We start from the raw sequence: 25244 nt of genomic DNA, 5'->3' as shown, positions 1-25244 counted from the left end.
ATTCTGCATTTTATTTCTGCTCACAACCCAAAGAGGTAAATCCTCCCGCTTCACAAATCAGATTTTTCTCCCCGAACTAAAATGACCCCCCAGTCACCAACTACGGACACGCCCCCCCTCCCCACTGGCCTGCACATCGGGCTGCTCTGCTGACTTGGCTCCCTCCCCCACACAGCTCTCGACTGAAGGCCTTTTCACTCACATTACATTGGGCTCTACCTTAATACCCTCCCTCACTTAGATGAGAGAGAGACTTCCTGACCTCACTTCCCGGCGCTGGCTTGTGGCTACTCCACCCGGAACAGCCAGCAAGAAGCTATATTTGAAATTGGGGACCAGAGCTCCAGGTTCTGAGCTCCCCGCTGTACTGGAGGTGTGCAGATGTTTACTAGGGTGAACATCACTGATTGGGATAGGAGGGTAACATTCAAAAGGCACAAGGAGGATTAAAGGGTAAAAGCAGGAGGGTTTCGGATGACACTTACGGAGATAAGGTGGGACCCCCCCCCCAACCCAGCCCAGAATTTGCCGGGCAGCTGAGGCCACACCCCCGACACAAGGCCACGCCCCCAAGCCCGCCTCTAGCTGCTGCGCGTGCGCTGACTGCGAGCCTTGTACACCTCGATGAGCAAGTCCTTCACGTACTGGATCTCGCGTTCCACCGACTCGGCCCGCTCCCTCAGCTCCCGGTTCCGAGCCTCCAGCCCCTGGCACTCGCCCTCCAAGGCCTCGCCTTCCGCCCGCTTCCTCTGGCGGTACCTCAGCGCCGCTGACTTGTTCTGGTCTCGCTTCTTCTGCTTGCGATCCCCTCGGGCGGTGGCGGGGTTGGGGTAGGGGGAGGGGCGAGCGGGCTGCGGTGCGGGGACCGGTTGGGGAGCGGGCAGGGGTCCCAAGCCCAGGTCGCCCTGCCCGGCCTCGCCGCGGCAGTAGATGGCTAGCAGGTCGAGGGTGTCCAGGGCCGAGGGCTGTGGGAGGTCAAAAGTAGGCAGAGGGAGAGAGGGGGCCGGGGCCGGGGGCGGAGGCGGTGGTGGTGGTGGCGGTGGGGAGGGCGGCGAGAGGAGCGGGGCGTCCAGGAAGAAGTCTTCCATCTGCTCCAGCTCCTTCTTGAGCAGGGAGGCCATGGCTTCCAGGTCAGGAGTGGGTGGGGAAGCTGGGGGGAGGGTGCCGGCGGGCAGTGGGGAGTCCAGAGGGAGGAGGGCCGTGAAGTCAACTCGTTCAGTCATCCAGTCCGAGAAGCCATCACCTGGGGATCGGAGGGGGGGAACACAAAGCACCCTCATTCGTGCTCACCTGTCTTAAATTCAGTCAGTAGAACCACCAACCACTCAGTCAATCAAGTTACGAATCATCAAGCCAGTCAACAAACCAGCAGAGGATCCAATGAACTTACTAACTAGCCAGTTGACAACCAAAGAACCAGACAACCAATCAACCACTGGAACAACCTGAGTACGCTGCATCCCTAACAGTGGTCCCTTTCTCTGGCTAGAGCTAGGGCTTAAGCCCAGGGCCTTCACATAGCTACCACCCAGCCCCCTTTTTAATTTTTTAAGACAGCATCTTGCTAAAATTAAGTTGCCCGGTATGGGCTCAGACTTGTGATTCTTCTGCCTCAGTTTCCTAGAGTGCAGGAATTACAGCATGGGCTACCATGCCTGGCAATCTAATTTATTCCATAACTCACTCCGGTTTGTTTTTTTGAGAAACGCAGTGTTGGAGATTGAACCTTGTGCCATTTCACTGAGCTACATCTCTACACCTTGTCTCTATTTTTATTTTAAGACAGGATCTTGCTAAGTCACTAAGTTGTTGTGGCCAGGACCAACTTTGCAATCCAGCCTCATGGTCCCAGAGAGTCAAAATTACAGGCATGTGTCACAGCTCCTAAGTTATATATATTTACATCCTTTTTTTTTTTTTTTTTTTTTTTTTTTTTTTTTTTTTTGGTTTTTGTTTTTTAACTCACTATATACAGTTCAAGGTGGCCTTGAACTCACTCTGTAGTCCAGGCTGGCCTTGAACTCTTGGTGATCCTCCTGCCTCAGCCTCCATGCCTATACTAAGATTACAGGCATGCACCACTATGCCTGTAATCTATCTTAAAAGGCAAACAAGATCATCTGACACATACACGGTCTCATCTTTATTTCCTGACAAGATTTCTGTATTGCCCAGGCTGGCCTGGAATTCCTAGGATTAAACAATCCTGAGCAACTGGGACTACAGCCCAGGGATTCATCAGTTATTAATAAAACACTGGCAAGCATCTGGGATACAGCTATGAATAAAATAATTTCTGCCTCAGGATCTGCTTATGTGTTGCCTCCACCTGATACACACTTCCTTTGAGTTTTTTCATTTCTTCTGCTGTTTTACTCCACCATCTGTTACCTGCTTGGAAGTTTCCTTCCTACCAAAAGAAAGCTGCTGTATGTTTTCCACTTATCTGAACATACCATCTTTTACCTCTTGTCTGCCTGCCCCCTGCATTTCATTCCAGGGAGACACGGGTATGTTACTGATTGCCAGCCCAGTACCTAACAGTGCCTGGCACACTGTAGGCATTCAGTATTTATCAACAGAATGAATGAATGGATTCTTTCCCTTGCCCTCAACTCTGGCTCACCCCACCAGTCCTTACCTGCCAAGGGCTCTCCTCCCCCTGGGAGCCCACCCTCCAGGGCTCCTCCAAGGACCTCAAAGGAGCCCAGGGGGGCAGGGGCCAGGGGGAGTTTCCCATAGTCTACAAGCCATCCCAGCCCGCTAGCTGGGATCGAGCCCTTGTCCAGCTCGAGCCCCAGGGTCGCCAGGAGTGACATGGCTGAGGCACAGGTTCAGGGCACCAATGACAATGGAAGCTGCGCCGATGGCAGGGAAGAGGCTCCAGAAGTTGCTCAGCTGGATGAAGATGGCTGTGGAGGTGGAGGACCTGTGTGCAGAAGATGAGAGCGCAGTGGGGTTAGATGCTGGCTTTACCCACCAGCCGGAGGCACGGGGACACCGAGCCACCTGCCCCTCTCCTTCCCCCTGTGGCTTGGGACCAACTCTTGTCCACTCAAGTCCTAAATCACCCCTTTCCCTCCCCAAGTTTGGGAGCCCTACCCATTCCCAAGGGATTCTTTTCTTTTAGAATTCCCAAGCCCCAAAACAGAACCTCCAGTGTTTTCCCAGGGGAATTACTTCACACCCCCTCCCACACACACACCTTATATTCTTACTCACATAAAACAATCCTAGGGAAATTTTCCTCTAGTCCTTCTAAGTATTTCCTTTAGGTCCCACTCCCTTCCCAGGTGACTCAGGCCGGCTCCCAGGGGATTCACCCATGTCCTGGCCAGCCATCAGTCACCACTCAAATCCCACTCTTATTAAATCTCACTGCGACCTTCAGGGACCCTACAAGCCCTACCCCTCAATTCATACAGCTCCGCCCCTAACCAAAGATACCGAGGCCCCGCCTCCTGGCCTGCTCAAAGCCACGCCCCCTCATTTAATAACTCTGGGCTCCACCCTCCTCACAATGGGCTCCCCCAACCCTTACTCCTCTATGTCCCCTTGGATGTCCTCCTGGCTCCACCTACTTTTTTGGGGTTTTTTTGTAGTAACATGGCTTGAACCTGGGACCTTCACTGAGATACATCTTTGGCCCTTTTTTTAAATTTTTATTTTGAGACGGGGTGGGAGGATCGCCCTACACCATCCAGGCAGGGCTCGAACTTGCGATCTTCCTTAGCCTCCTAGAGTGCTGTCCACCACACTAAACTACTTCTAAGCTCCGCCTTCTGCCTGTCAATCTAAACCAGTTCCCGTCCCAGCAGGTGCCTAATTGAAATGGAGAGAAGCTAGGCTGTGAGCCAAAGCACTGTGGAGCCAGGAAGGTGGAGGGGCAGGCGCCCCGCCGCCCCCAAGGTGCTCCCTCGCCTGGCCTCAAAGCGCCAACTTTAACGGTGAATTGGGCCATTATTTGCTCAGGCGCAGGCGTCTGTGCGCATGTGCAAAGATTTACGGCCCGCCCCTCACTCGGAATGCGAACTTTAGTGGGCTACTGGGTCAGAGTAACGATTCGCGGGGGGGGGGGGGGTGATACTACCCCCCTTCAAGAGTAGTGCGCAGGCGCAATCCCACACTGGCCAGTATTATAGGGCAACCCTCCGGAAGAACTCGCCCTCCCCCATTCGGACGCAAATACGCATGCTCAGTTGCTCGCCCACGGCCCATTTTCTTTCTTCTGCGCCTGCGCGACCGTGATTCCACGCTCGCATCTCCCACCCCCAAACCCGGCCTAGAGGACCTCGAGCTGCGAAAGGGCGGGAAAAGCGGTTGGAAAGAAGGGCGAGCGGTTACTCACTCCATGGCAGCGGAAAAGAGAGGCGGCGGCGGCCTCGGTTGAAGAAAGAAGACGGGAGCGGGAGCAAAGGCGCGGTGAGCGCGGAGACGGGCTGGGGGTACAAAGGGGTGGCGATTACAGAGCCATGGCGGGCAGTGCGCGGGCGGAGGCAGCCTTGTGGTAGTGTAAGGAGAAACCACGATGTAAGGACTAGGAATGAGGCGGCCCCGGGGACTGGAGACAGATATACCGGGCCGGGGGTTGCCGCACGACCAGTCCGGATCCTTCCGCGGCGCCCCGCCCCCGCGAGGCCTCAGCCGGGAGGGCCCGACGGCCCTAGTGGGGATCTGTGTATCCCAAGCCCTGCTCCTAACGACCCCTGGGGTTTGCTCGTCTCCCTCAGACCTAAGGATCAGCCTCCGGCGCCTTCTGACCCTGGGCTGTTGCCTTCTCTGGTCCCAGGAGCCGGGCGCCTGCTCTTTCAGATTTTGGAGATCCGACTCCATCCTCTGCCCGCAGGCCCACAACAGTTTGTTTCCTCTTTTCTTTCATTTCATCCCCCAACCGCCATCCCGAAAACTCTCGTGAGTTAAGAGTTTAAGGAGAGCCGCAGACCGCGCTGGATTCAAATCTACCAATTGTCCTGGGACAAATATCTTTGTTCATTTCCTTTCTTGTAAATGAAAAACATCTACTCTGAGTGGAGTGGGTTTTTATGAAGATCAAACTAGGCAGTGCCCTCGAAGGTCCAAGCACAAAGGTGGGCTGTTGAGTTTATCATTAGCAACTCTGGTACTCAGGCTTACCTTGTTCTCCCTACACCCTGTAAGAGCCCCAGACATTTAACCTTTATGGCCCTCGCGCCAGGGTTTCACTTTTCAGCTTTCCACACTCTCTCCTCAAGGATTCAGGCTTTTCTATAGTCCCAGCCCATTGCTCTGACTTCCTTTCAGACCTTAGCCTCAACTGCTCTCCCCTATAGGGTAGGAATTGGCTCCCAACCCTCCTCCAAAAAGAGAGATGTTTGTTTCCATTAAGTAAAAGAAAAAGTTGGTGGCTATCTTGCGCCTTCTGTGCATGGTGTCCTCATCTGTCCACATCAGGATGGCTCACCTGGAGTTCAACTTGCTTCTGCGCCATTTAGGAAACTGAATCAAGACCCAGAGAAGAGTGGGCAAGCCCTTAGAGTTACACCCAGGCTTCATCCCCCTTCCCCAGTGTCATGCAGAAAGTCCTTGGAGTCTGACCCTCTTCCTGTACAGGACTTAACTTTATCCTGCCAGCATTGGAGCAATCGCCTTTTATCTCCTTGGCTGCATAGGGGCTGCGTTGTAACCTAGGCCATATATAAAGTAGAAGTTAAAAGCACAGATTCTGGAGCCCCAGGGTATTCAGATCCAGATCCTGACTGTACCTTGCTTGTGGCCATGGCATTCTCCCTTCCTTTCCTGTGCCTCAGTTTCCTCTGTGGTAAAAAGGCGACTTTCACAGTGAGCTACTCTTTAGAGCTGTTGGAGAATTAAATGGGTTACTCCCTGTCAGACATGTAGATATAGTGGCTGGTGCACGGTCGATGCAGCTTAAGGGGCTGTTGTTACTGAGGCGGGTGTGACTTGACCAACTTCTTCCCCTTCTCAGCATAGGTACTGAGTAGTGTGTTGGGTGGGACTGGGGCCAGGCTGCTGAAACGCTGCTAGCGGCAGTCCACCCACAGGGACTTCGGTTATATACGAGGACTGGGTTTTCTCCCTTGTTAGTTTTGAGACAGAATCTCACTGTGGTGGTGGTCTGAAACTGGGTGGAAGGAATCCTGGCTCAACCCTCTGACTGGGTGTGCACAGCCCCACTCAGTTTAGGCTCTTTTGTATTTTGTGCTGGGAATTGAACACCTGCAGCCCTGTACCTATGTGTATCTTAACTTATTTTGGTTTTTTGAGACAGGCTCTCACTATGTAGTTTAGGCTGGTCTTAGACTCACAGCAGTCCTTCCTCAGCCTCCCAGTGCCGAGATTACAGGCATGCACCACCTCACCCAGACATAGATATTTTAAAGTAAACTTTCCTTTTGAAGTAATTTTAGGTTTTCAGAAAGGTTGCAAAGATAATACAGAGATGCCAAGTGTGGTGCTGCACACCTTTAATCCCAGGCAACTCTTGAGGGCTGAGGCAGGTGGATCTCAAGTTTAAACCCAGCCTGGACAACTTAACAAGACCCAGTGTCAAAATAAAAAATAAATTTAAAATTAAAGGGCCAGGGCCAGGGATTTAGTTCGGTGGCACAAGCACCTGCCTGCTAAGTGCAAGGTCCTGAGTTTGATTCCTGGTGCCAGAAAAATAGAAAAAATAAATGCCAAGTGAAATGTAGCTTTAGTGCTTGGGTTCAGTCCACATCATCACACATTCATGCACACACAAGTGCAGAAGACTTTTATGCACCTCACCCAGTTTTCCCTGTGTTAACATCTTAGTCATTGTGATACAAGATGCATTTGTCACCGCCATGGAACCAGCATCAGCACATTGCTGGTGCATAAACTCCATGCTCTATTCTGATCTCACTAGTAGTGCCTTGTCTTTTTGTTCCAGGGTACAGTATTCTCTCTAGGCATATCTCCTTACTGTCTTCTGATTTTTGGTACTTTAACACATTATCTTTCATGACCTTGACAGTTTCAAAGAATGCTGGCTGGTTGTTGGATGGAATGTGCTTTAATTTGGTTCTGTTTTGGGCTGGGGTTGAGTGTTTGGAGAGGCAGGGTATTTTTTAATAGCTAGAAATGAACTACCTGCTAGGAAAACTGTCACTGGCTGTTTGTGGCACGTACTGAGAAGGCATCATTGCAGGGACTCCAGTGCCGCTGTCCTGGACCCTTCTGCCCTGCTTTCTCTGTAACTCTTGGATCCCACCTACTTCAGCCCTGCCCTCCTAGGCAACTTGACTCAGTACAAATGGGTGTCAGTGAACGCACATAGGCGACTGGCCCTTCTCAACGTGGTCTGGTTCAAGGTGGCCAGTCATTGATGGCTGCTGGCTAGGCCACACAAGGCCCTGAAGCCCTGCTCCCTTGAAAACCTCCAGGGTCTCAACCCTCAGGTGGGGTGGGGCTGGTGGGGACTCTTTTTCAGTGCGGAGGGGCCTGGCATGGGGAGTGAGGTGGCAGTTGCAGTCAGATTGCATCAGCCCTGGCTCTTGGGTGGGGAGGGGAAGTGTGGGAATTCTCTAAGGGCCTTGGCACACCTGGCAACCGCTCCTGGGTAGCTGAGCCCTGGATAAAGAAGAGGCTCCAGCACAGCACAAGGGTAGGAGATGGAGGGGGAGAGGACCCCAGATACCAATGTAGAACCCCGAGACCCTAGGATTTTATGCCAGGAAGGGACCCCATGTCACAGAGACCCCCATCTTGGCTTGCAGGAGACAGGGCTTTGAGAGGTAAAGGAGATTGTGCCAAATCATGCAGCTCATTAGGTAGAGTCTAGATCCTGTGGCCCTACACAACCTGCAGGGCCCTCAGAGCTCTCCAAGCCTGAACCTTCACCTCAGGTTTGCTGCTGCACGCAGTTGCCAGATTCCATTGATCCTGACCTCCTATCCACTAGGCCAACGGAGGCCCTCACCGCCTGCCCTGCTGCATTGACTCCTTGGTGTTTTCCCAATCAAGGCAGAGAACTGGCGCAATGGAAAAGGCTCGCAGATTTGTATAGGATAGGTCCAGGTCTCCGTCCTGAGCCCACAGCCTTTAGTTGTGGGGGTTGCAAGCAGCTGCCTCAAATACCTTCTGCAAAGTGGGTCAGGACCAGCTCTCTGGCCAGTGTCACCACTTCTGTGTCCCTCATCAAATGGCATTTTCTCTGATCCATGAGAGTGGGCTCACTGGACTCCCGGTGTAGGATGGTAGTGAGAATTAAGTTGGACCGTGCAGGGCCCAGCTTGGACGGAGGCGCCCTTTAAGCATTCCCTCTCTGTGAAGACTCAGTGCGCCGGAGGATTAAGGAAGTGACACAGGTAAAGCTCGGCTCCTTTCTGGTGCTCTGATCTGCACAGCTCACTCTGCTGCCCCTTCCTTCACACTTGGTGCTGTTTTCAGTCTCCGCACAGACGGATGCCCGTGAATGTGACTGTTTCCTGAGTGCCTAAAGGGAGGGGTCATGGCCGTCCTCATTCCCAGAAATGTCCCCACAGTCCCCAGTCCTGTGCTGCTAGCCACATACGCACCACTACATTTTTTAAATGAGTACTCTGTAGAGGAGGCGAAGCTCATACCGGAGTCCCTGAGCAGAGCAGTGGGGTTAGCCGAGTCACATAGGCCAGGGGTGAAGGTTGGAGGTGGGCATCTGAGCAAACAAGAGCAGCAGGGCCAAGGCCAGCTCAGCTAGAGGAAGTACAGTGCAGGGGTTGGACGGGTGGCCACACACAGGCTGCCACGTGGCCCAGGGGCTCAGAGTCCTCCAGAGCTGTCCCCCACCCTCAGGCCACTTTGTCTTCCTGGGCCAGAGCAGTCACAGCTCTCAGAACCTGGTTAGTCTCTCTGAGTTAGTGTCATCTTCCTGCTGTGACAAGTTAGCAAAAACTTAGTGGCTCAGGCAAGTGTTATGTCCTGCCTTCCAGTCCTGGAGGACAGAACTGTGTTCCTCTGGAGGCTGCCTCTAGATGCCAGCATGTTATTGGCTTATGGCCCTTTCCTCCTGTTACTCTAGCCTCTGCTCCCCCATCACATCCCCTACTCTCTTCTGGGATCTCCTCACCATCTGTCTTAAGGAGATCCTTTGGTTACTTAGGGCCTACTCAGGTAATCAGGATGATGTCTGCGTCAGAAGATCTGACATCAGTCATGTCTGCAGAGACCCTTGTGCCATACAGGATACAGTTGCAAGTTCTGGAGACTAGGATGTGGACACTTCAGGTGACCATTGCCAGTTACCATGTATTTCTTCAGCCTCAGTTCCCTCATCTGGGAGATGGAGGACCGGGCCAGCCCTAGGGAGCCCCTTCGTCACATGCTCGCAGGGACTGGATATAGAGAAAGGACAAGCCTAACTGATGGCAGTGACTACATAGTGTCCTGGACCCAGGATACCATCCCTTAACCACCTCCTAGCCTGTGGTTACCTCATCCAAACCAGCTATAGAACTGTCTTGGAGAAGCCAGGCATGGTGGCACACACCTGTAATCCCAGCACTGGGAAGGCTGAGACAGGAGGATCGCCACAAGTTCAAGGCTAGCCTATGCTGCATAGTGAGTCCAGGCCACCCTGAACTATACACTGAGACCCTATCTCAAAAAACAGACAGACAGGGCTGGGGATTTAGCTCAGTGGCATAAGCGCCTGCCTTGCAAGCATGAGGTGAGTTTGACCTCTGGTACCAAAAAAAAGAGATCAATCAATGTGCCTTGGAGGGCAGCAGTAAGAATCAGAGAGGTATCATGCACAGAGACCCAGAGCAGTGCCTGGCTCAGCAACAGAGCTGTCCCCAGGCCCCTGGGCAGCCAGAGACTCACGCAGGGGTGAGACATGCAATAAATGGACCCTCTGCTCCTGGAGGGACCAAGTGTTACATTAGGTGGCAGCAGCACTAGCCCAGCTGTGAGGAGCTGCTGGTTTGTTGCTGCTGTTACTGTTTGGGGTTTTTTAAGGCAGGATCTCACTATGCAGTTCAGGCTGTCCTTGAACTCACTGTGTAGCCATGTGCCCTCAAACTCAGGGTGATCCTCCTGCCTCAGCTTCCCAAGTGCTGGGCATACAGGTGTGCCACCACACCTGGCTGAGGAGATGCAGCTTCTACAGAGAAAGTTGGAAACCCCTGTTTTTCCTAGGAGATCAAAGTTTGGAAGGTTAGCAAGTACTTCAGAAAAACGCAAACTCTCACAAACCAGGAGTGCATCTAGAACTCCATCTGCGGACCATTGTAACCTTTGTGTTCATTGATTTTCTCTTCCCAGATCTGTGAGCCTCTAGCCACAGCAGAATCCATGAAAACCAAGTTTCTCTTCCATCCAGAGAGGGCAGTGCTTGTGGGGGGCTGGTGGATTGTTACCCGTCTGTCTCTTGGCCCTTATCCCTGTGTGCCTTGGCCAGAGGCCATGGGAACACACCTCGCTGCAGGGAGACCACCCCTCCCAGGGGGCCTGTCCACAAAGGATGTTAGCAAGGACACAGCATGAGCACCACAGGGATGGGGCTTGATAGGGGCAGGGAAAAAGCAACACAGGAGGAATATGGGAAAGACAGGTGTCACTTAGATCTCTGGGTGCACTGAGTTTCTATGAGAGGACTCAGAGGGATAGGCTAAGGTTGTTTTTGTTTTTGTTTTTTTTTAAGCCAATCAAATTTAGCAGTGGGGGGGTGGTATACCAACTTTAGTGACACTAATGTTAATAAGTTCTGATAATGTTCTGACACTAATGTTAATAAGCTCTGCCATCGGACCAACCGGCTAAGTTTTTATGAGAGACTGAAGACATGTGAAAGGGTCTGACTTGGCAAATGTAGATATTTCGAAACGCATTCCTGTTCTTTGTTAATCTGGGAGTACCTGTGTTGTGACTAAAGTTATACATCAAAATTACAGATTATCAGGGTGTTTTGCTTAGCCCTCCCAAAAGGCTCCTGAGACTTACACAAGGACTTCTGTGCGTTTTACCCTTTTGGGAAAGATAAAACGCCAGCTCCTGGGGAGGAAAGGATGGTTTTTGTATTTACCCTTGACTTGTACTATTTTTAGTCCTCAATAGTACAGTGCCTTATCACTGTCTGGCACATCCTGGGCCACAGTGTGTTATCAAAGAAGTTTGGGTGCTGAGAACTTTAACCCTTTTGTCTCCACAGTTAGCAGCACAAATATGAAGCCAGACAGCCTGGTCAGAATCCCAATGCTATGTGATTTGGGGCAGGTTCCTTAAATTCTCTTGATTTCCGTTCGCTCATCTATACAGTGGGGATGGAAATAGCTACCCACTATAGAGTTCAGGGGGAAACGAGTCAGTGCAGGTAAAGCCCTGAAAACAGCCCATCACACATAGTAAATGCCTACGACATGATAGCATGGGGACTACAGGAGCGGGAAAAGGAAAAAGGCCGCTTCTAGAAGTTCTCAGAAACAGAGCCACCCACCCACTTCCCCTGCCTGTTTTCACCTGGTTGTCAAAAATGCCCCCATGCCTGCATCTCCATAGCAACCTAGCCTGGACCCTTCCCTCCCTCACAGCTGACATCACTGTACTTGGGAAGCTGGTGCTGAGGACGGGGGAGGCCCCAGGAGAGGTGACACAGTGGTCACACACCCACGTCCATTTGCTGCTCTGGCCTCATCCTCACGGTGTCCTCTCCCTGCCCATCTACGTCTCATGTGGAGTGTCCTGATGGCTTGCACAGGTGACCAGATCATTCTCTCATCCTTCTCCTAGTCCGTTCTCAACCAGCAGCACCAGCCACCAGGAGGAAATGCACTCGCACCCATGCTGCAACCCTCCACGTCTTCCAGCACCCAGGGTTAGTTCGCTGGTTTAGTGTGTAAATCCCATCGCTTCAGCAAAGGATGGTTCAGTGGTTTTTAACGCATTTATAGAGTTGTGTGGCCACTACCATAATCAATTTCAGAATGTTTTCTTCCCACTGAAAAGAAACCTCGACCATTGCCTCTCAGCCTTTTCTTCCTGCCCAGCCCTGGGCCGCACTAATCTACTTCCTCGATACATTTCTCTATGGTAGACATTCTATTGAAACAGAACTGTGTAAGGTGTGATGTTTGTTTCTGGCTTCTTTCATTCAGCAACGTGCTTTCAAGGTTCATTTGCACCATAGCCTCCACCAGTGCTTTTGTCCCCGTACTAGGGGTGGAACCAGGGGCTCCCAACCACTGAGCCACATCCCCAGCCAGCCCATTTTACTTCTTTCTTAATTTTGAGTCAGGATCTTGTCTCTGACTGAAACTCACTATGTAGTCTGGGCTGACTTGAATTCATGGCAGTCCTCCTGTATCAGCCTTGTGAGTGCTGGGATTACAGGCACGCACTGCATGCCTGGCTTCCAGGTCATTTTTTTTTTTTTTTTTTTTTTTTGTCTTTTTCTTTTTTATCGGTACCAAGGATCAAACTCACGACTGCCTGCTTGCAAGGCAGGTGCTTATGCCACTGAGCTAAATCCCCAGCCCCTCCAGGTCATTATTTTTAATAAATGAATTAGTGTATGAGATTATTAGTTTTGTGATCCCCAGGTACTGTCCGGCTGGAGGGAAATGGTTCCTTCAGGCAGTGCTGGTTAGAGTGGAGCAGCGTGGGCAGGTTGGAGGGTGGTTAGCTGCTGGGCCCTGGGAAACCTGGAACGCAGGTACCATGGCCAGCACTTCCTGCCCCTGGGGATTGTCCTGGGAAGACACCTGCACCATTGTCCAAGGAGGTTTGAACAGGATGCTTGTCACAGCATCGTTGGTAATAAAAATCAGAGTGTAAAAGGCCTTGGTAGTGCAGTGTGTCCCCTCGCCCCAGGGGCAGCACCTGGACGGAATGAGAACTGATGCTTGCCATGTGGCAGCTCCAGGGACACACTGGCGCTTGCTGTGTAGCTGGCACAGCTCACATAGACCCATAGGACAAGTTCATAGCTGGTTACCACAGGGTGCCAGGACCAGAGAAGGTGGTGTTAAATGGAGGCTTAGCTTTATTGGTGATGTTCCAATAAGCCTGTTTTTTAAGCCTGATGCATGAAATATGTAGTTAAAACTTAAATGTTAAAATATCAGGCAGATGTTAGAACTTCGGACCCTGGGAAACCAAACAAGCAGCGTACCTCCCTGGTAAGTGGCTGTGGTGTGGCAGGTTATGGTTCCTCCAGGGGAAGAATCACTAGTGTCTCCTGAGATCCACACCATGGTGGAACTTAGGACGCTGGGAAACCAAACAACCAGCCTGTCCCTGCTAAGCAATAGTGAACCTACTGATGCACGGCCTAGAATCAAACATCCCACTTCCTCTACCCCCTTTCCCTGTCGTCCACCCCCACCCCCACCTCCCTGTTAGCAAATGGGAAGCAGAAATCTGAGCATCTCTGGGGAGGTTGACCATAGCAAATAAGGGGGATTTCCTTCTACCATCTCTTTGAAGGCAAATATTTTTCTTACTGTTTTGCTTTATTCTGATTAATGGTACTGCTCTATTCAATATTCTGTTTTGATAAGTTCTATAATGTTCTGTATTTCATTTTATTTTGATATATGTGATTGAAAGAAAACTGTTATAAAGATAACAAAATATACTGTGATACCTATTACTATTTAAAAAAATGTTAGGCAGGGCCACAGGGAGTTCATTGCAGGTTCAGTACAAAAGGAAAAAAATGGTTCTTTGCAATAAGGTAGGGGCTCTAGCACCAGAGTATTCCTCAGATAGCTTACTTTATACTAAAAACGATGCTTCTAGGATCCTCTGTAGGAGCTGGACACATGGGTTCCTTGAGCCTAGGCGTTTGAGACCCACCTGGGAAGCACAGCAAGACCACATGGAGAAAGGGAGAGGGGGAGAGAGAATGAATCTGTAAAGTTCCCTCTTCTTGCTCCTGGCTGCTGAGCTAATTGGTTTTCCCTGGGGAAAGTTGCTGTTTGTTCCTCCACCTGAACTCCTTGGGTGTGTGCTGGGCCTCAGGAGTGACAGGAGAAGGTAATTGCTAATTGGTGGAGAGTATTTTCCAGGGGAAAGGAGGAAGAAGGGAGAAGATTGCCAGTCTGCAGATCTATCATTTGGGTACCACCCATGTAGCAGGTGGCTGCGGCGGGAGTCTAGGCCCTTGCACCTGCCAGCGGTCCCGTGAGACTCATGGGGAGGATGCAGCTGTGTTAAGTGAAGGCAGTTCTGACCTATGTGCGTGGTGTGCTGCCCTTTATTGTAAACAGAACAGAAAGTGTATTTGCTTGAATTATTGGGAAATATCTGAAAGAGGCACAAGTAACAACCTGTCTCTGGGGGTGAAGGCCAGGAGGTGCGGAACAAGGGAACACGGTGTTTATAGGGTGTGTGTGGGTGTATCTCTCTCTGTTACGGTACTAGGGGTTCAGTACAGACCTTTACCCTCAACTACATCCTCAATCAAGCCCCTTTTAGAATTTTTTCCCTTTTCGTTGTTGACACCAAGTCTCACTAAATTACAGGGTGGGTTTGAACTTGCAAACTTGCTATTCTGCTTCAGGTTCCCGGAGTATGGAACTGTAGGCATCTGCCACTATGCTCAGCCAAGCTTGTCATTTTTTTAAATGCCAAGTGTGTCACCAGGTTGGTTGAGAAATGGGATGTGTGTAGCAGACCTCTGTGGGCGGCAGGTGGCACTGGGGGCGCTGCAGTGAGGGTGAGCCTTTCAAAGGCAGAGGCCCAAGCTGCAGCCCAAGGCCCAGCTAGAGTGTTTCTCATGGAGCGGAGCGCCAGCGCTGCAGGTAAACCTTCATACTGAGGTTTTGGTTCAGCAAAAAACAGCTCATATAGTAAGTAACATCTTTCATCTTTTTTTTTTTAATGTCACACGTTTTAGGTTTGCTGCCACTGAGTCTTTGATAATTAACATGAGGTCAGGTTCCCTGTGATTCAGCCTGGGAAAAAAAACAGCACCAGCCAAAGAGCTGATCCACCAAGGAGTTCTTCACTGCCCCACCCCTAGAAACACACGCACCCCACTCCTGTTCCTGTCTCCACCTCTTACCCGGAGTTTGAAAGGCCTCAAGGAGGAATAGGCTGGAGGAAATTTGGGTGGAATCCCAGTGGCCTAAAGACGACAGGGTATGTGTGAGTGTCTGTGTAAAGGGCAGCCTCTGTCCCACTCACCTCTCTGTTCTTGGGGCCACCTCATACAGGAGGTGTTTGGTGTATGGGGTTTGCTGGCTAGGGTGCTGCCCAGTGGAGAGCTCAGGGGGGCAGAGATGGGATTTTTGGGTGGGGACACATTGACATGTGGCCAGGGTAGAGGCCAGGCACCGCTGTGGAAAGGCAGTGTCGGAGGGTGTTTGAGCCCCTGGAGTGGTCAGATGTCCCCTGCTATGGCCACTGGTCTCTACTTTCCCCTTTCAGCTCATCCTTGCGTCCCTCACTCTGGTCCCCACAGTCCTCTTCCTGTAATTCTGAACAAGCTACTTTCATTGGGGTAGTTGTGGGGAGTAGCAGATATAAAGGCAACCTGCAGAGAACTCCTGGCCTTTCCGGCTAGGTGTTGTCACAGCACCACCAGGTGGCAGTTCGCTGCATGACCTTGGTTAAGAAATTAACGGTTCCTGAGCTTCAAGGATAGATACCCTGGCACTTGTAGGCCCCTGACAGGGGTCTGCTCAGTTCGTCTTTGCACCCTCGCTGTTTTGAGTGGGGAAGCTGGGTCACAGTAGCATCTAGGAGTGGAGGAGCTCAGCCCCAGCAGATGACTACAAAGCCTGGTCCTGTCCCTGAGCAGCACGTGCCTGGCAGCTGACAGGAAAGGGCTGGACAAATTCCTGGCCTCTGCTAGCAGGCTGTGGACCTGCCTGCTGCCTGGATGAAGGTGCACATGGGGTGTTTGCTGTTCGCCCACAGAGCCTCACAGTACACTGGATACCCCTGGATTCCTGTTCGTGAGTCTGCCAAGGAGCCCTGGCCTCCTTGGGCAGACTCACTGCTGCCCTGATGAAGTAGAGTTTCAGTTAGGTAGGAAGGAAGGGGGAGGATGTGTGGTCACCATCTCACCCCAGAGGGTCACCCAGCTGCTGAGAGGAGCAGGTGACTTGGGAAGGGGACCTGAATCCAACCTCTGTCTCTGGCTACAGGGCTGGCTGTTCTCGGCCTTTGATGTGGTCTGCCCTGCCCCATCACAGACCTCAATGACAATCACTTCCCAGCCTTGGCCCCACCCAGGTAACCTGGATCCTCACTGTGGGGCTGCCTTCCATCCAGGAAGGGCTCAGTGGGCAGCCACATGGTGCTTCTGCCTCGTGCTGGGTTGTAGTTGGCGCTCAGGAAAGGAGCGCTGTTCCTAGTTCTTTGATCCTAGACTAACCACAAGAGTTTATCTGGTACCTGATGCTGGGAAGACAGCAGGGCACCAGACAGGACAGTCCTGTCCTGGAGCCAGTGCCTTTACTGTCATTAGCCTATCTGTTCCCAGGAATGTGGTCAGCCCCTCTGCACTGTAGGTCTCCTGTCACTGCTGGGTGTCAGCAGGGACTCATCACAGCCCTGACAGTTGCCCCAGCAGAGGTGAGGGGGTGTCCATACCTCCGAGTTCCTTTCCATACCAGGATCCTTGGCCTATATTTTAGACCAGTGGTGGCAAACCTATGGCACGCATATTTTTCTTTTCAGGTAAAAGATGTTAATGTGTGAGTTGTTCTTTTAAACTGAGAGTTGTTTTGTTTTGTACTGGGGATCAAACTCAGGACCTTGCATTTGCCAGCAGGTGCTTAGGCCACTGGCCTATATCCATGGTCCCTAAACTAAAGGTTTAATTGCAGTATTCAGGTTTAATTACAGTGTCATCACTTTGCGATAAGTGAATGTGTTTTGGTTTGCAGTTTGGGCACTCATTTGAGACTTCTCATCCATTTATCGAGATTCATTTCTTTTTCTCATCTTCTTGGTGCACCACCAGCCCCAGGTTCCTCTGGCTGCTCTCAGAATTTACCACAAACATAATGGCATACAGCAACACATTTATTCTGGAACAGTCAGGAGACCAGAGTGTGAAATGAGTCTCCGGGGTGGTGTCCTCAGAGGCTGCCAGGAGAGTTCATTTCCGAGCCTGTGCCAGCTTGTGGCGGCACCTGCCTTCAGGCTTGTGTCTTCTCCTCTGCCTCTTCCCCCCACTGCAGGACCCTAGTGATTTACTTGCCCACATGGGCAACTCAGGGTTGGAGGCACACCCCTGTCCCAGACACCCAGGGAGCGAGGGGTGACAGGAAATCAGGAATGCCCAGGAGCACCTTCCCACTGAGGCCTTGGCTGGAATTAAGGTCCCTGCCCTGTCCACCGGAGTAGCGCTGCGCCCTTCTGACACACTGCATGCAGTTGGTGATGGATAGTGTCTGGCCCCGCTGTCTCACCTGCTGGAACTTGAACTCCATGAGCGAACGGACTGTTTTACCCACAGTTACCAAGGGCAGCTGCCCAGAAGCATTGGCCACACAAGCGAATGTTGTAACAGAAAAAATTTGTTTATTCTCTCTGACACCCCTCCTGGCAAAGCCAGTACCCCCCTGTGTTGTGGTCACTTGACTCAGGGTGGTGCTAGGTGAATTTCAGATGCCAGGCCAGTGGTACACACCTGTAATCCCAGCCTCTGAGAGGCCAAGACAGGAGGATCACAGGTTTGGGTGCAGCCTGGGCGATTTGGTGAAGCCCTGTCTCAAAATCATGGCTGGGGGGACTGGGGATTTAGCTCAGTGGCATAAGCGCCTGCCTTGAAAGTGTGCAATCATGAGTTCGATCCCTGGTACTGATAAAAACGAGAAAGACAAAAAAAAAAATCAGGGCTGGGGTTGGAACACAGTATGGAGCCCCTGGATTCAGTCTCAGTATGGGGGGAAAGTTTTCATTAAAAATTAATTAGGGCCAGTTGTGGTGGCATGTGCCTGTAATCCCAACCCTTAGGAGGCTGAGGCAGGAGCAGTGCTGAGTTCAGGGTCAACTTGAACTACATTGCCAGACCCTGTGTCAAAGTAATAATTGTTATTATATTTAGGTAAAGTTAGGACTTGGGATGGCAAAAACTGAAGATGTGAAGGTGTGGTTAGAAGATCTGCAGAGACGGCAGAGAGCCATGGTTCCCAAGGCTGGGAGTGGGGCATGGGTGTAGACACGGGCTCTGCTGTGAAGTAGGGGGTTCTGAAACAAAGGCAGGTGTGTGGGGAGAAGCCGGTAGCTGCCCACTGGCCCAGTGCAGGCACACCTTGCACCTTTCCTGGGAAACAGTTGGGGCCTCCCCACCTGCTGCAGTGCCCAGGCTTCTCTCCTAAGAAAACTTTCCCCTTGGTGAAACTGGAAATGCACACACCAGAGCGCATGGTAATCTGTGTTCAGGAGAAACTCCAGGAGTCTGTCACTGGCTCTGTTAACTGTGATTTTGGTGCAAGCTTACACATTTCTCAAATGGTAATTCTCTAAGCTGTGTTCCCTAGAATCCCAGTTGAGGTCTCCAGGTTGGGACGACTGCCCTGCCTTCTCTGGCCCCCAGCTCAGCCTGTCCCCCGCCAGGCTAGCCCGTCCTCGGCTTCCTCAGTGTAAAGTCAGAGCCACTGGCATGGAATCCATGCCTCTGCCAGCTCCGCCCACCACACCCTGTGACACTGTACCTCCCTGGCCACCCCTCAGCCCTCAGCTCAGTGTTTCATGGGCACCCACCAGGCTCAGCAGAGATGCTGGAGTGTACTCAAGGTTATGCCTCACTATTGAGTGAAATTGGGAGTAAAAAGGGGCACGATGCCTGGGTCCAGTCAGGAGAAAACAGAAGCCAGCAGGAGCTCCTTGACTCACCAGTGCCGCCCCCGCAGCCTCCCTTCATAGCACAGGGCCCAGGGCTGGCTATGAGCTGCACCCTGCCAGGAGAGGAGCAAAATACGTGGGCAGAGCGCAGTTTCCATTGCTGGCATAGCGCTTCACTCCACCGTAAACGGCACCATGCAGATGTGGGCCAGAAAGCTGCCTGGGGGCGGTGGCAGTCCTGTAGGCTTGGAGCACCAAGTGAGCGAACTTAGATTTTCTGTCCCGAGTGCCCACTGTGGGCCAGTGTTAGCAAAGGCTGTCTGGTGTGGCCTGAGACCTCAGGTAAACCTCAACACTTGCTGACTGGATATTCTGAGGACTTAGAGTTCCCCTCTGAGGAGCTGGGTAAGAACTGGAACTTTCTGTGGAATCTTTGGGGTCCTGAGAGCCCTTTGCTGCATACTCACTGTTCCTCTGGCCACCCTAAATCCCTTCACAACTCAAGACACCTGTGTCAGCCTCTGGGCCTTCACCTGGGCCCCTCCTGCCTTGGCAGCCTTCCTGCTTTCTCCGTCCTCAGCTGTTCGCGGAGCCTGGTCCTGAAGACACTTCTGTGGCCCTCGTTGTCATCATTTACAAGGAGAGCCTGCCCCCGTATATATGCAGGAGTGTAGAGTCTGACGTCGGGAGCGCAGAGAGGCCTGGGTCAGCACATCTGCACCATCGGAACAGATGGGATTAACCTAGTCACTCGTGTGTGGAAGGTTGTGCTCTTTTAATAGTTGCAAAGAGCTTTTTATAGATGGTCTTCTGGGCAGTTTTAGCTGTAGTTTTTTTTTTTTTTTTTTTTTTTTTTTTTTTTGTCTTTTTCCTTTTTATTGGTACCGGGGATCGAACTCACGACTGCCTGCTTACAAGGCAGGCGCTTATGCCGCTGAGCTAAATCCCCAGCCCCCAGCTGTAGCTTATTAATAACAAGATCTCACAGGCCGAGTTTCTGGGAACTGAGATGCATGGCAGACATATGGGTGCTCCAGGTGGCTCACAGTGACATGTGAAGAGGTGGGGACTCAGAGCAAGGCCCCATGTTTCTGGGGTGGAAAGACCTTTCACAGAAGTTTCTGTGAGAGCTTTGGTAGTGCCCCGGCAGCCCCGTGGGCCCAGGGCCACAGGTAGAAGGGTGACAGCACCTACAGGGCATCTCTTCTGACTTAGCTAGGAGGACTCCCTGAGGACTGCTGAGAGCTAAGAGACAGCCAGGTGAGGAAAGGGACCCAGAGGACGTTTCTCAGGCCGGGCACTTGACTTTTGAGCTGTGACCTTGTACTTCACAGGGGACAGGGGTTGTCCTTGTTACAGATGGGGAAACTGAGGTGCAGAGCACCTCAGGAAAGCTCCTAAGGGGCAGAGGCAGTATTCAAGTGTAGGTCTTTTCCTTGAATATCTAGAGACCGACTTCATTCCTGACAGCTGCTCCCAAAGAAGGGGAAGTAAGGCACAGGTGCTAGGTGGCAGTTGGGGCTCACCACAGTAGTGGTGCCTTGTGGGCCATGTGGAGTAGAATAAAGGGCTTGGCGCGTGCGGATGGAAATACGCAACTTGCCCCCTCCTAGGCATGTTGAAAGTCAGCTGAGGGCCCAGGTGGGAGTGGGTAGAGCCCAGTGGGGGCCACGCCAGGTTGCTGGGCTTAGAGTTGGCCGCCCAAAAACTGCTGCCTTGGCACCTGCTGGGTGGTGGCAGCAGACCATGAGTTACGCTAAAGTTGAGGTCAGCCACACCCAGCTCTTACACAGGAACTTGACAGTTGGGCAGCCACCATACTGTGTCTGCTTGCTGGCATGGTGACATGGGCTCCCAAATCAGGCCTGCCCCCACCTGCCCTCCTGAGGCAGGACCCGAGCTCCCAGGGCTTGGCAGTGCTCCGATCTGCTAGGCACTGGCTGCTGTCCCAGATCACTTCACTGCCTCCCTTATACCTGTGGTGAATGTCCAGAATGAGCTTTACAGGGCCAAACCAGGATGCAGGGGCTCTAGAGGACCCAATGCCATGCCTCTTCCCACTTCTGGAGACCACCGCATTCCTTGGCTTCCTCCAGCTCCGAAGCACTGGCTTTGCCTGTGCTTCCATCTGCACACGATGTCTCTGATCTGTCTGTCCTGGCTCTGCATGTGTTCCTGAAGCGGAGGAGCTTGACTTGTAGTCCTCTGTGTCAACCCCTGAGTGCTAGGGGCCACAGTGTGTGCTGCAGTACCCAGCTCCTTCCATTCTGTACCGCCATCTGGTTGTACTTGGGGCCCACTGAATATCCAGGATAACCTTCCTGTTGCAGTATTTCGGTATTTGAGGTAGGGCCTCACTATATAGTTAAAGTTGGCCTGGAATTTAGTACGTAGTCCAGGCTGACCTCAAACTCACGGGGATCTTTCTGCCTTGACCTCCCAAGTGCTGGAATTACAGGCGTGCACCACCGCACCAGGCTCAGGCTGGTGTGGTTTGCCTGTGATGTTTCTTCTGCTACCTTCAGCCAGTTTATGGTTCCCCCCCCCCCCACCGCGGAGATCCGACCCAGTTTAGAAACGCTTGTTCAGTTAAATCAGTGTGTCCTGCTCCTATGTGATTACAACTGACTTGTGAATCCACTGCTTCCTCAAAACGAATTCACATTCTGTAATTTGATTCTTTTAGAACCTAAAACTAATCAGTTATGTGTCTTTGCTATAGGAAGAGTGCATTTAGTGACTGCGACAGGCTGGGGGGGGGGGAGATGGCACCTATCCCCTTACTGTGCTCTTCTGGCCCTTGCTCCTCAGAGCTGTGCCCTGATAAGTCTCACTGCTGGCATGATGGGGTGAGGCAGATGCCTGCCTTCAGTCTCCACCACTGAGCAAGGTTCCCAAGTTGGCCCAGTGGACATCAGTAGCTCTAGCAGGTCCACAACTTAGGTTAACTCCTGGATTCGCCCATGCTAGTCGTTGACCCTGGACCCATTCCCTGCTCTGCTGCGGGACAGGAGAGCTGGTGTCTGCCTCCTTGAAGGCCTGTCCTGTATGGAGTACTCCTATTCAGTGATCCCTCTCTGCTCCCCACTGGGTTGACTCCACCTTTGCGGCCCCTGGGTGGCCCTGCGGGGGCTCCTGCAGTCAAACGTTACAGAACTCCAGTGGGTTCAAACTGAGCAGGAACACTTTGGCCCTTGTGGCTTCTCCCACCTGTTACCATCTGTCGTGACTCATTGCATCCTGCTGTGACAGAGAAGATGCCCTGGAGAAGGCCCAAGTGCGTACCCCCTGGCCACACCCACGGTTTGTGGGGATGCTCTGGTTGCTGACCTAGGTCTGTTTTCCCTGAGCTAATCACAATGACCAGGGGCAGCCAGTGCTCCAGTTGGCCCCTGGTCTCACCCACCCCTGAGTTAGGAGGGCATAAGCCATAGCGTGCCCTTGATCCCCTGAGGTGGTAAGGGTGTGCAGGATGTATCCTTTGCAGCTAGGGCCCTACGCACAGCCATGTTGGTTTCCAGGGCCCGTCTCTTGCTGTACAAGGTCAGGGCGGTTCTCACACCCACACAGGCCTTGCAGGAGGAGACCCTGCCGAGTTCCAACCCTGCTGGCTGAGAGAGACCCCACAGGGCTGGGCCCGGTTCAGCCTCTGTCTGCCTTCTCTCAGCATCGGGGTTCCCTGTCCTGATTGGGCCCAGGAGCTCCCAGCTCTTGGTTCCTCCCCCAGGAGTGGATTTGTGCTTCTGGATCCTCCTTTGCTGACGCGGCAGAGCCTAGGGTAGGTTATGCAGGGGCAAGAGGCAAGGTCGCTGTCCCTTCTAATTACCCAGCCTGCCACCCTGCAGACCAGCGTGTGCCATCGTGCTAATGGGGTTACCTTTCCAAAACTGCCATCTGATCATGTCACTTCCTGTGCTTTAAAAATCTTCCCCAAGGTTGTAGACGCTGGCCGATTTTGCTTTGGGAGCTGGAGTAGCTGCTGCCACCAGAGTCTGGAACCATGAGCGCATTTAATTTTGGAAGCACTGGCGCTTCCACAGGCGGATTCACATTTGGCACTGCAAAAACAGCAACCACCACACCTTCCATGGGGTTTTCCTTCTCCACTCCCAGCACTGGAGGGTTTACCTTTGGCACTCCCTCCCAGCCTGCTTCGAGTGCCCCTTCAACCAGCCTCTTCTCGCTCACCACCCAAGCCCCAGCAACACAGACCCCAGGGTTCACTTTCGGAACAACTCCTGCTTCCACAGCAGCTGGCTTTTCCTTAGGGATCAGTGTTCCAAAGCTGAGCCTGAGCAACACGACTGCCACCCCAGCCACGGCAAACCCTGGCGGCTTTGGGCTCGGTGGCAGTACCCTCACCAATGCCATATCAAGTGCTGTCACCTCCAGCCAGGGGATGGCATCCACTGGCTTCGTGTTTGGCTCCTCTACCACCTCCACGGCTCCAGCTACCACATCTGGAGGGTTCTCATTCACCAGTGGAAGCACATCCCAGGCCGGAACCTCTGGCTTCAACATTGGCTCCCTGGGCAGCGCGGCCCAGGCACAGCCCACAGTACTCACTGGATTGGCCTTCACTGCATCCACGCCAGCAACCAGCGCGGCAGGGGTCAGCCAGCCACCTGCTCCCACACCCACAGCCGCCGCCACCAGTGCAGGGCCCACACTCTTCGCCTCAATAGCAGCTGCTCCCACCTCGGCCACCACTGGGCTCTCTCTCTGTGCCCCAGCAACCACCACCGGACCTGCTGGGGCTGGGACCCTGGGCTTCAGCCTCAAAGGGGCAGCTTCTAGCACCTCCACAGTAACATCCACTAGCACGGCCACCACCACCGCCACCACCACTGGCTTTGCCTTGAATATAAAACCACTGGTGCCAGCTGCGATTTCCAGCAATGCAGCAGGTACAGCTGCTCCGTCTGGCTCCAGTGCAGCCACTGGGACTGCCACCTCCCCTGTGATGACCTATGCACAGCTGGAGAGCCTGATCAACAAGTGGAGCTTGGAGCTGGAGGACCAGGAGCGCCACTTCCTCCAGCAGGCCACCCAGGTCAATGCCTGGGACCGCACGCTAATCGAGAATGGGGAGAAGATCACCAGCCTGCACCGTGAGGTGGAGAAGGTGAAGCTGGACCAAAAGCGGCTGGACCAGGAGCTCGACTTCATCCTGTCACAGCAGAAGGAGCTGGAAGACCTGCTGAGTCCCCTGGAGGAATCAGTGAAGGAGCAGAGTGGGACCATCTACTTGCAGCATGCTGATGAGGAGCGGGAGAAGACCTACAAGCTGGCTGAGAACATCGACGCACAGCTGAAGCGCATGGCCCAAGATCTCAAGGACATCATCGAGCACCTGAACACATCTGGAGGCCCTGCCGACACCAGTGACCCGCTGCAGCAGATCTGCAAGATCCTCAACGCACACATGGACTCACTGCAGTGGGTGGACCAGAACTCGGCCCTGCTGCAGAGGAGGGTGGAGGAGGTGACCCGGGTGTGCGAGGGCCGCCGCAAGGAGCAGGAGCGCAGCTACAGGATCACGTTTGACTGAGGGCACCCCTCGGGTCGGGGGCTCTGGGCTTGGGTCGGGGTGCTGTGTCTGATTTAGGCTTGCAATGAGACACCTGTTTCTTGCTTTTCAAATGATTTTGCTGTTGAGAATTATTCTGTGGTTTGACTTTTCCAGTTAGCAAATAGCAAGTATTTTCTGTGTCTTCTGGGCAGTTTCTGTTCCACCCTTGTAGCTCTGGCCCCATTTCACCTACTGCCACCACCCACCTCGTCACCAAATGACAGAGAAATATTGCTTCACCTAAGCAGTCTCCCCCAGCCACTCCATCCAGCGCGTAGCAGTAGAAACAGTGGGAAAGAACTGAGGTTAAGGAATCTATCCTCAGCTGTCAGCCTTGGGGTACAAGATGTGCACTCCTGAAAATTAACTGCCAAGACAAGTATACTGTGACCAGGACAGACAGTGAGACAGAAGACTCCAGAGGAGGAGCTGGGCAGCCGAGGGGCCACAGGGGTAGAGGAAGGGCAGAGAACATCCAGCTGGTCCTCAGGGCTCGCCCTGCAGCAGGAGGCAGCCCAGATCTCTGGTGCCCTGTGGTGAGTCCTGCTCTGTTGAGCTGTGCTCACCATGTGCTTCTCCAGCTCACCATTAGAGTGTAAGCTCCTCACAGCAGGCGCAGACTGTTCCCCTGTGTACACCCCACACAAGTCCTGTTGCATTTATTCAGTGACCAAACGGTGATGAAACTGAGCATAACGCCAGCCCAAAAAATGCCTGCTGAAGTGACCTCAGTTGCCAGAGGTCAGCTTGGTTCTGAACTTCCCCATGCCAAAGTTAACTTAGCCCCGGTAAGTCCTGGGGTGTCTCAGAAGCTGAATCTGGGCTCTGTCCTGGGGGTCTTTGATGTTTTGTTTTTATTTTGCTGCATTCTCTGAAATACTTCTGATTATATGTTGCTTTCCTAAATAAAATCAGTGTGTGAAAGAAA

At 52.7% G+C, this 25244-nt stretch overlaps 3 protein-coding genes across 5 annotated transcripts in view; 2 read left to right on the top strand and 1 right to left on the bottom strand.

Moving 5' to 3' along the window:
- On the bottom strand, positions 1-4530 carry Atf5 (activating transcription factor 5). Its single transcript, XM_003465491.5, has 3 exons — positions 4349-4530; positions 2642-2929; positions 1-1243 (listed from the first exon to the last, which is right to left on the bottom strand). The coding sequence occupies exons 2-3, from the start codon at positions 2817-2819 to the stop codon at positions 582-584; spliced, it is 840 nt and encodes a 279-aa protein (XP_003465539.2). The 5' UTR covers positions 2820-2929; positions 4349-4530; the 3' UTR covers positions 1-581.
- Nup62 (nucleoporin 62) lies at positions 4244-25244 on the top strand. Its single transcript, XM_005001755.4, has 2 exons — positions 4244-4422; positions 22680-25244. Exon 2 carries the CDS (start codon positions 22745-22747, stop codon positions 24293-24295), a length of 1551 nt encoding a protein of 516 aa, XP_005001812.2. The 5' UTR covers positions 4244-4422; positions 22680-22744; the 3' UTR covers positions 24296-25244.
- Il4i1 (interleukin 4 induced 1) overlaps positions 4256-25244 on the top strand; it is a 33814-nt gene continuing 12825 nt past the window's right edge. For all 3 annotated transcript variants that reach the window (XM_063253164.1, XM_013147887.3, XM_063253163.1), the window contains exon 1: positions 4256-4422. The gene's annotated coding sequence lies outside the window, so the exon portion shown is untranslated. The remainder of the gene's footprint in view (positions 4423-25244) is intronic.

This window comes from Cavia porcellus, unplaced genomic scaffold (genome assembly GCF_034190915.1).
Source record: "Cavia porcellus strain 051 isolate PalLab524CR breed Dunkin Hartley unplaced genomic scaffold, mCavPor4.1 scaffold_7, whole genome shotgun sequence".
Taxonomy (NCBI): Eukaryota; Metazoa; Chordata; class Mammalia; order Rodentia; family Caviidae; genus Cavia; species Cavia porcellus.
Note: the sequence above shows the minus strand (reverse complement) of the source record. Positions and strands in the feature narration are given on the sequence as shown.

Bases quoted from the DNA above. Each gene is read 5' to 3' on its own strand.
- Atf5 (XM_003465491.5), bottom strand. From the start codon at position 2,819: ATGTCACTCCTGGCGACCCTGGGGCTCGAGCTGGACAAGGGCTCGATC. The intron at 1,244-2,641 runs GTAAGGACTGGT...TCCGATCCCCAG, and splicing joins GGGAGGAGAGCCCTTGGCAG to GTGATGGCTTCTCGGACTGG.
- Nup62 (XM_005001755.4), top strand. From the start codon at position 22,745: ATGAGCGCATTTAATTTTGGAAGCACTGGCGCTTCCACAGGCGGATTC.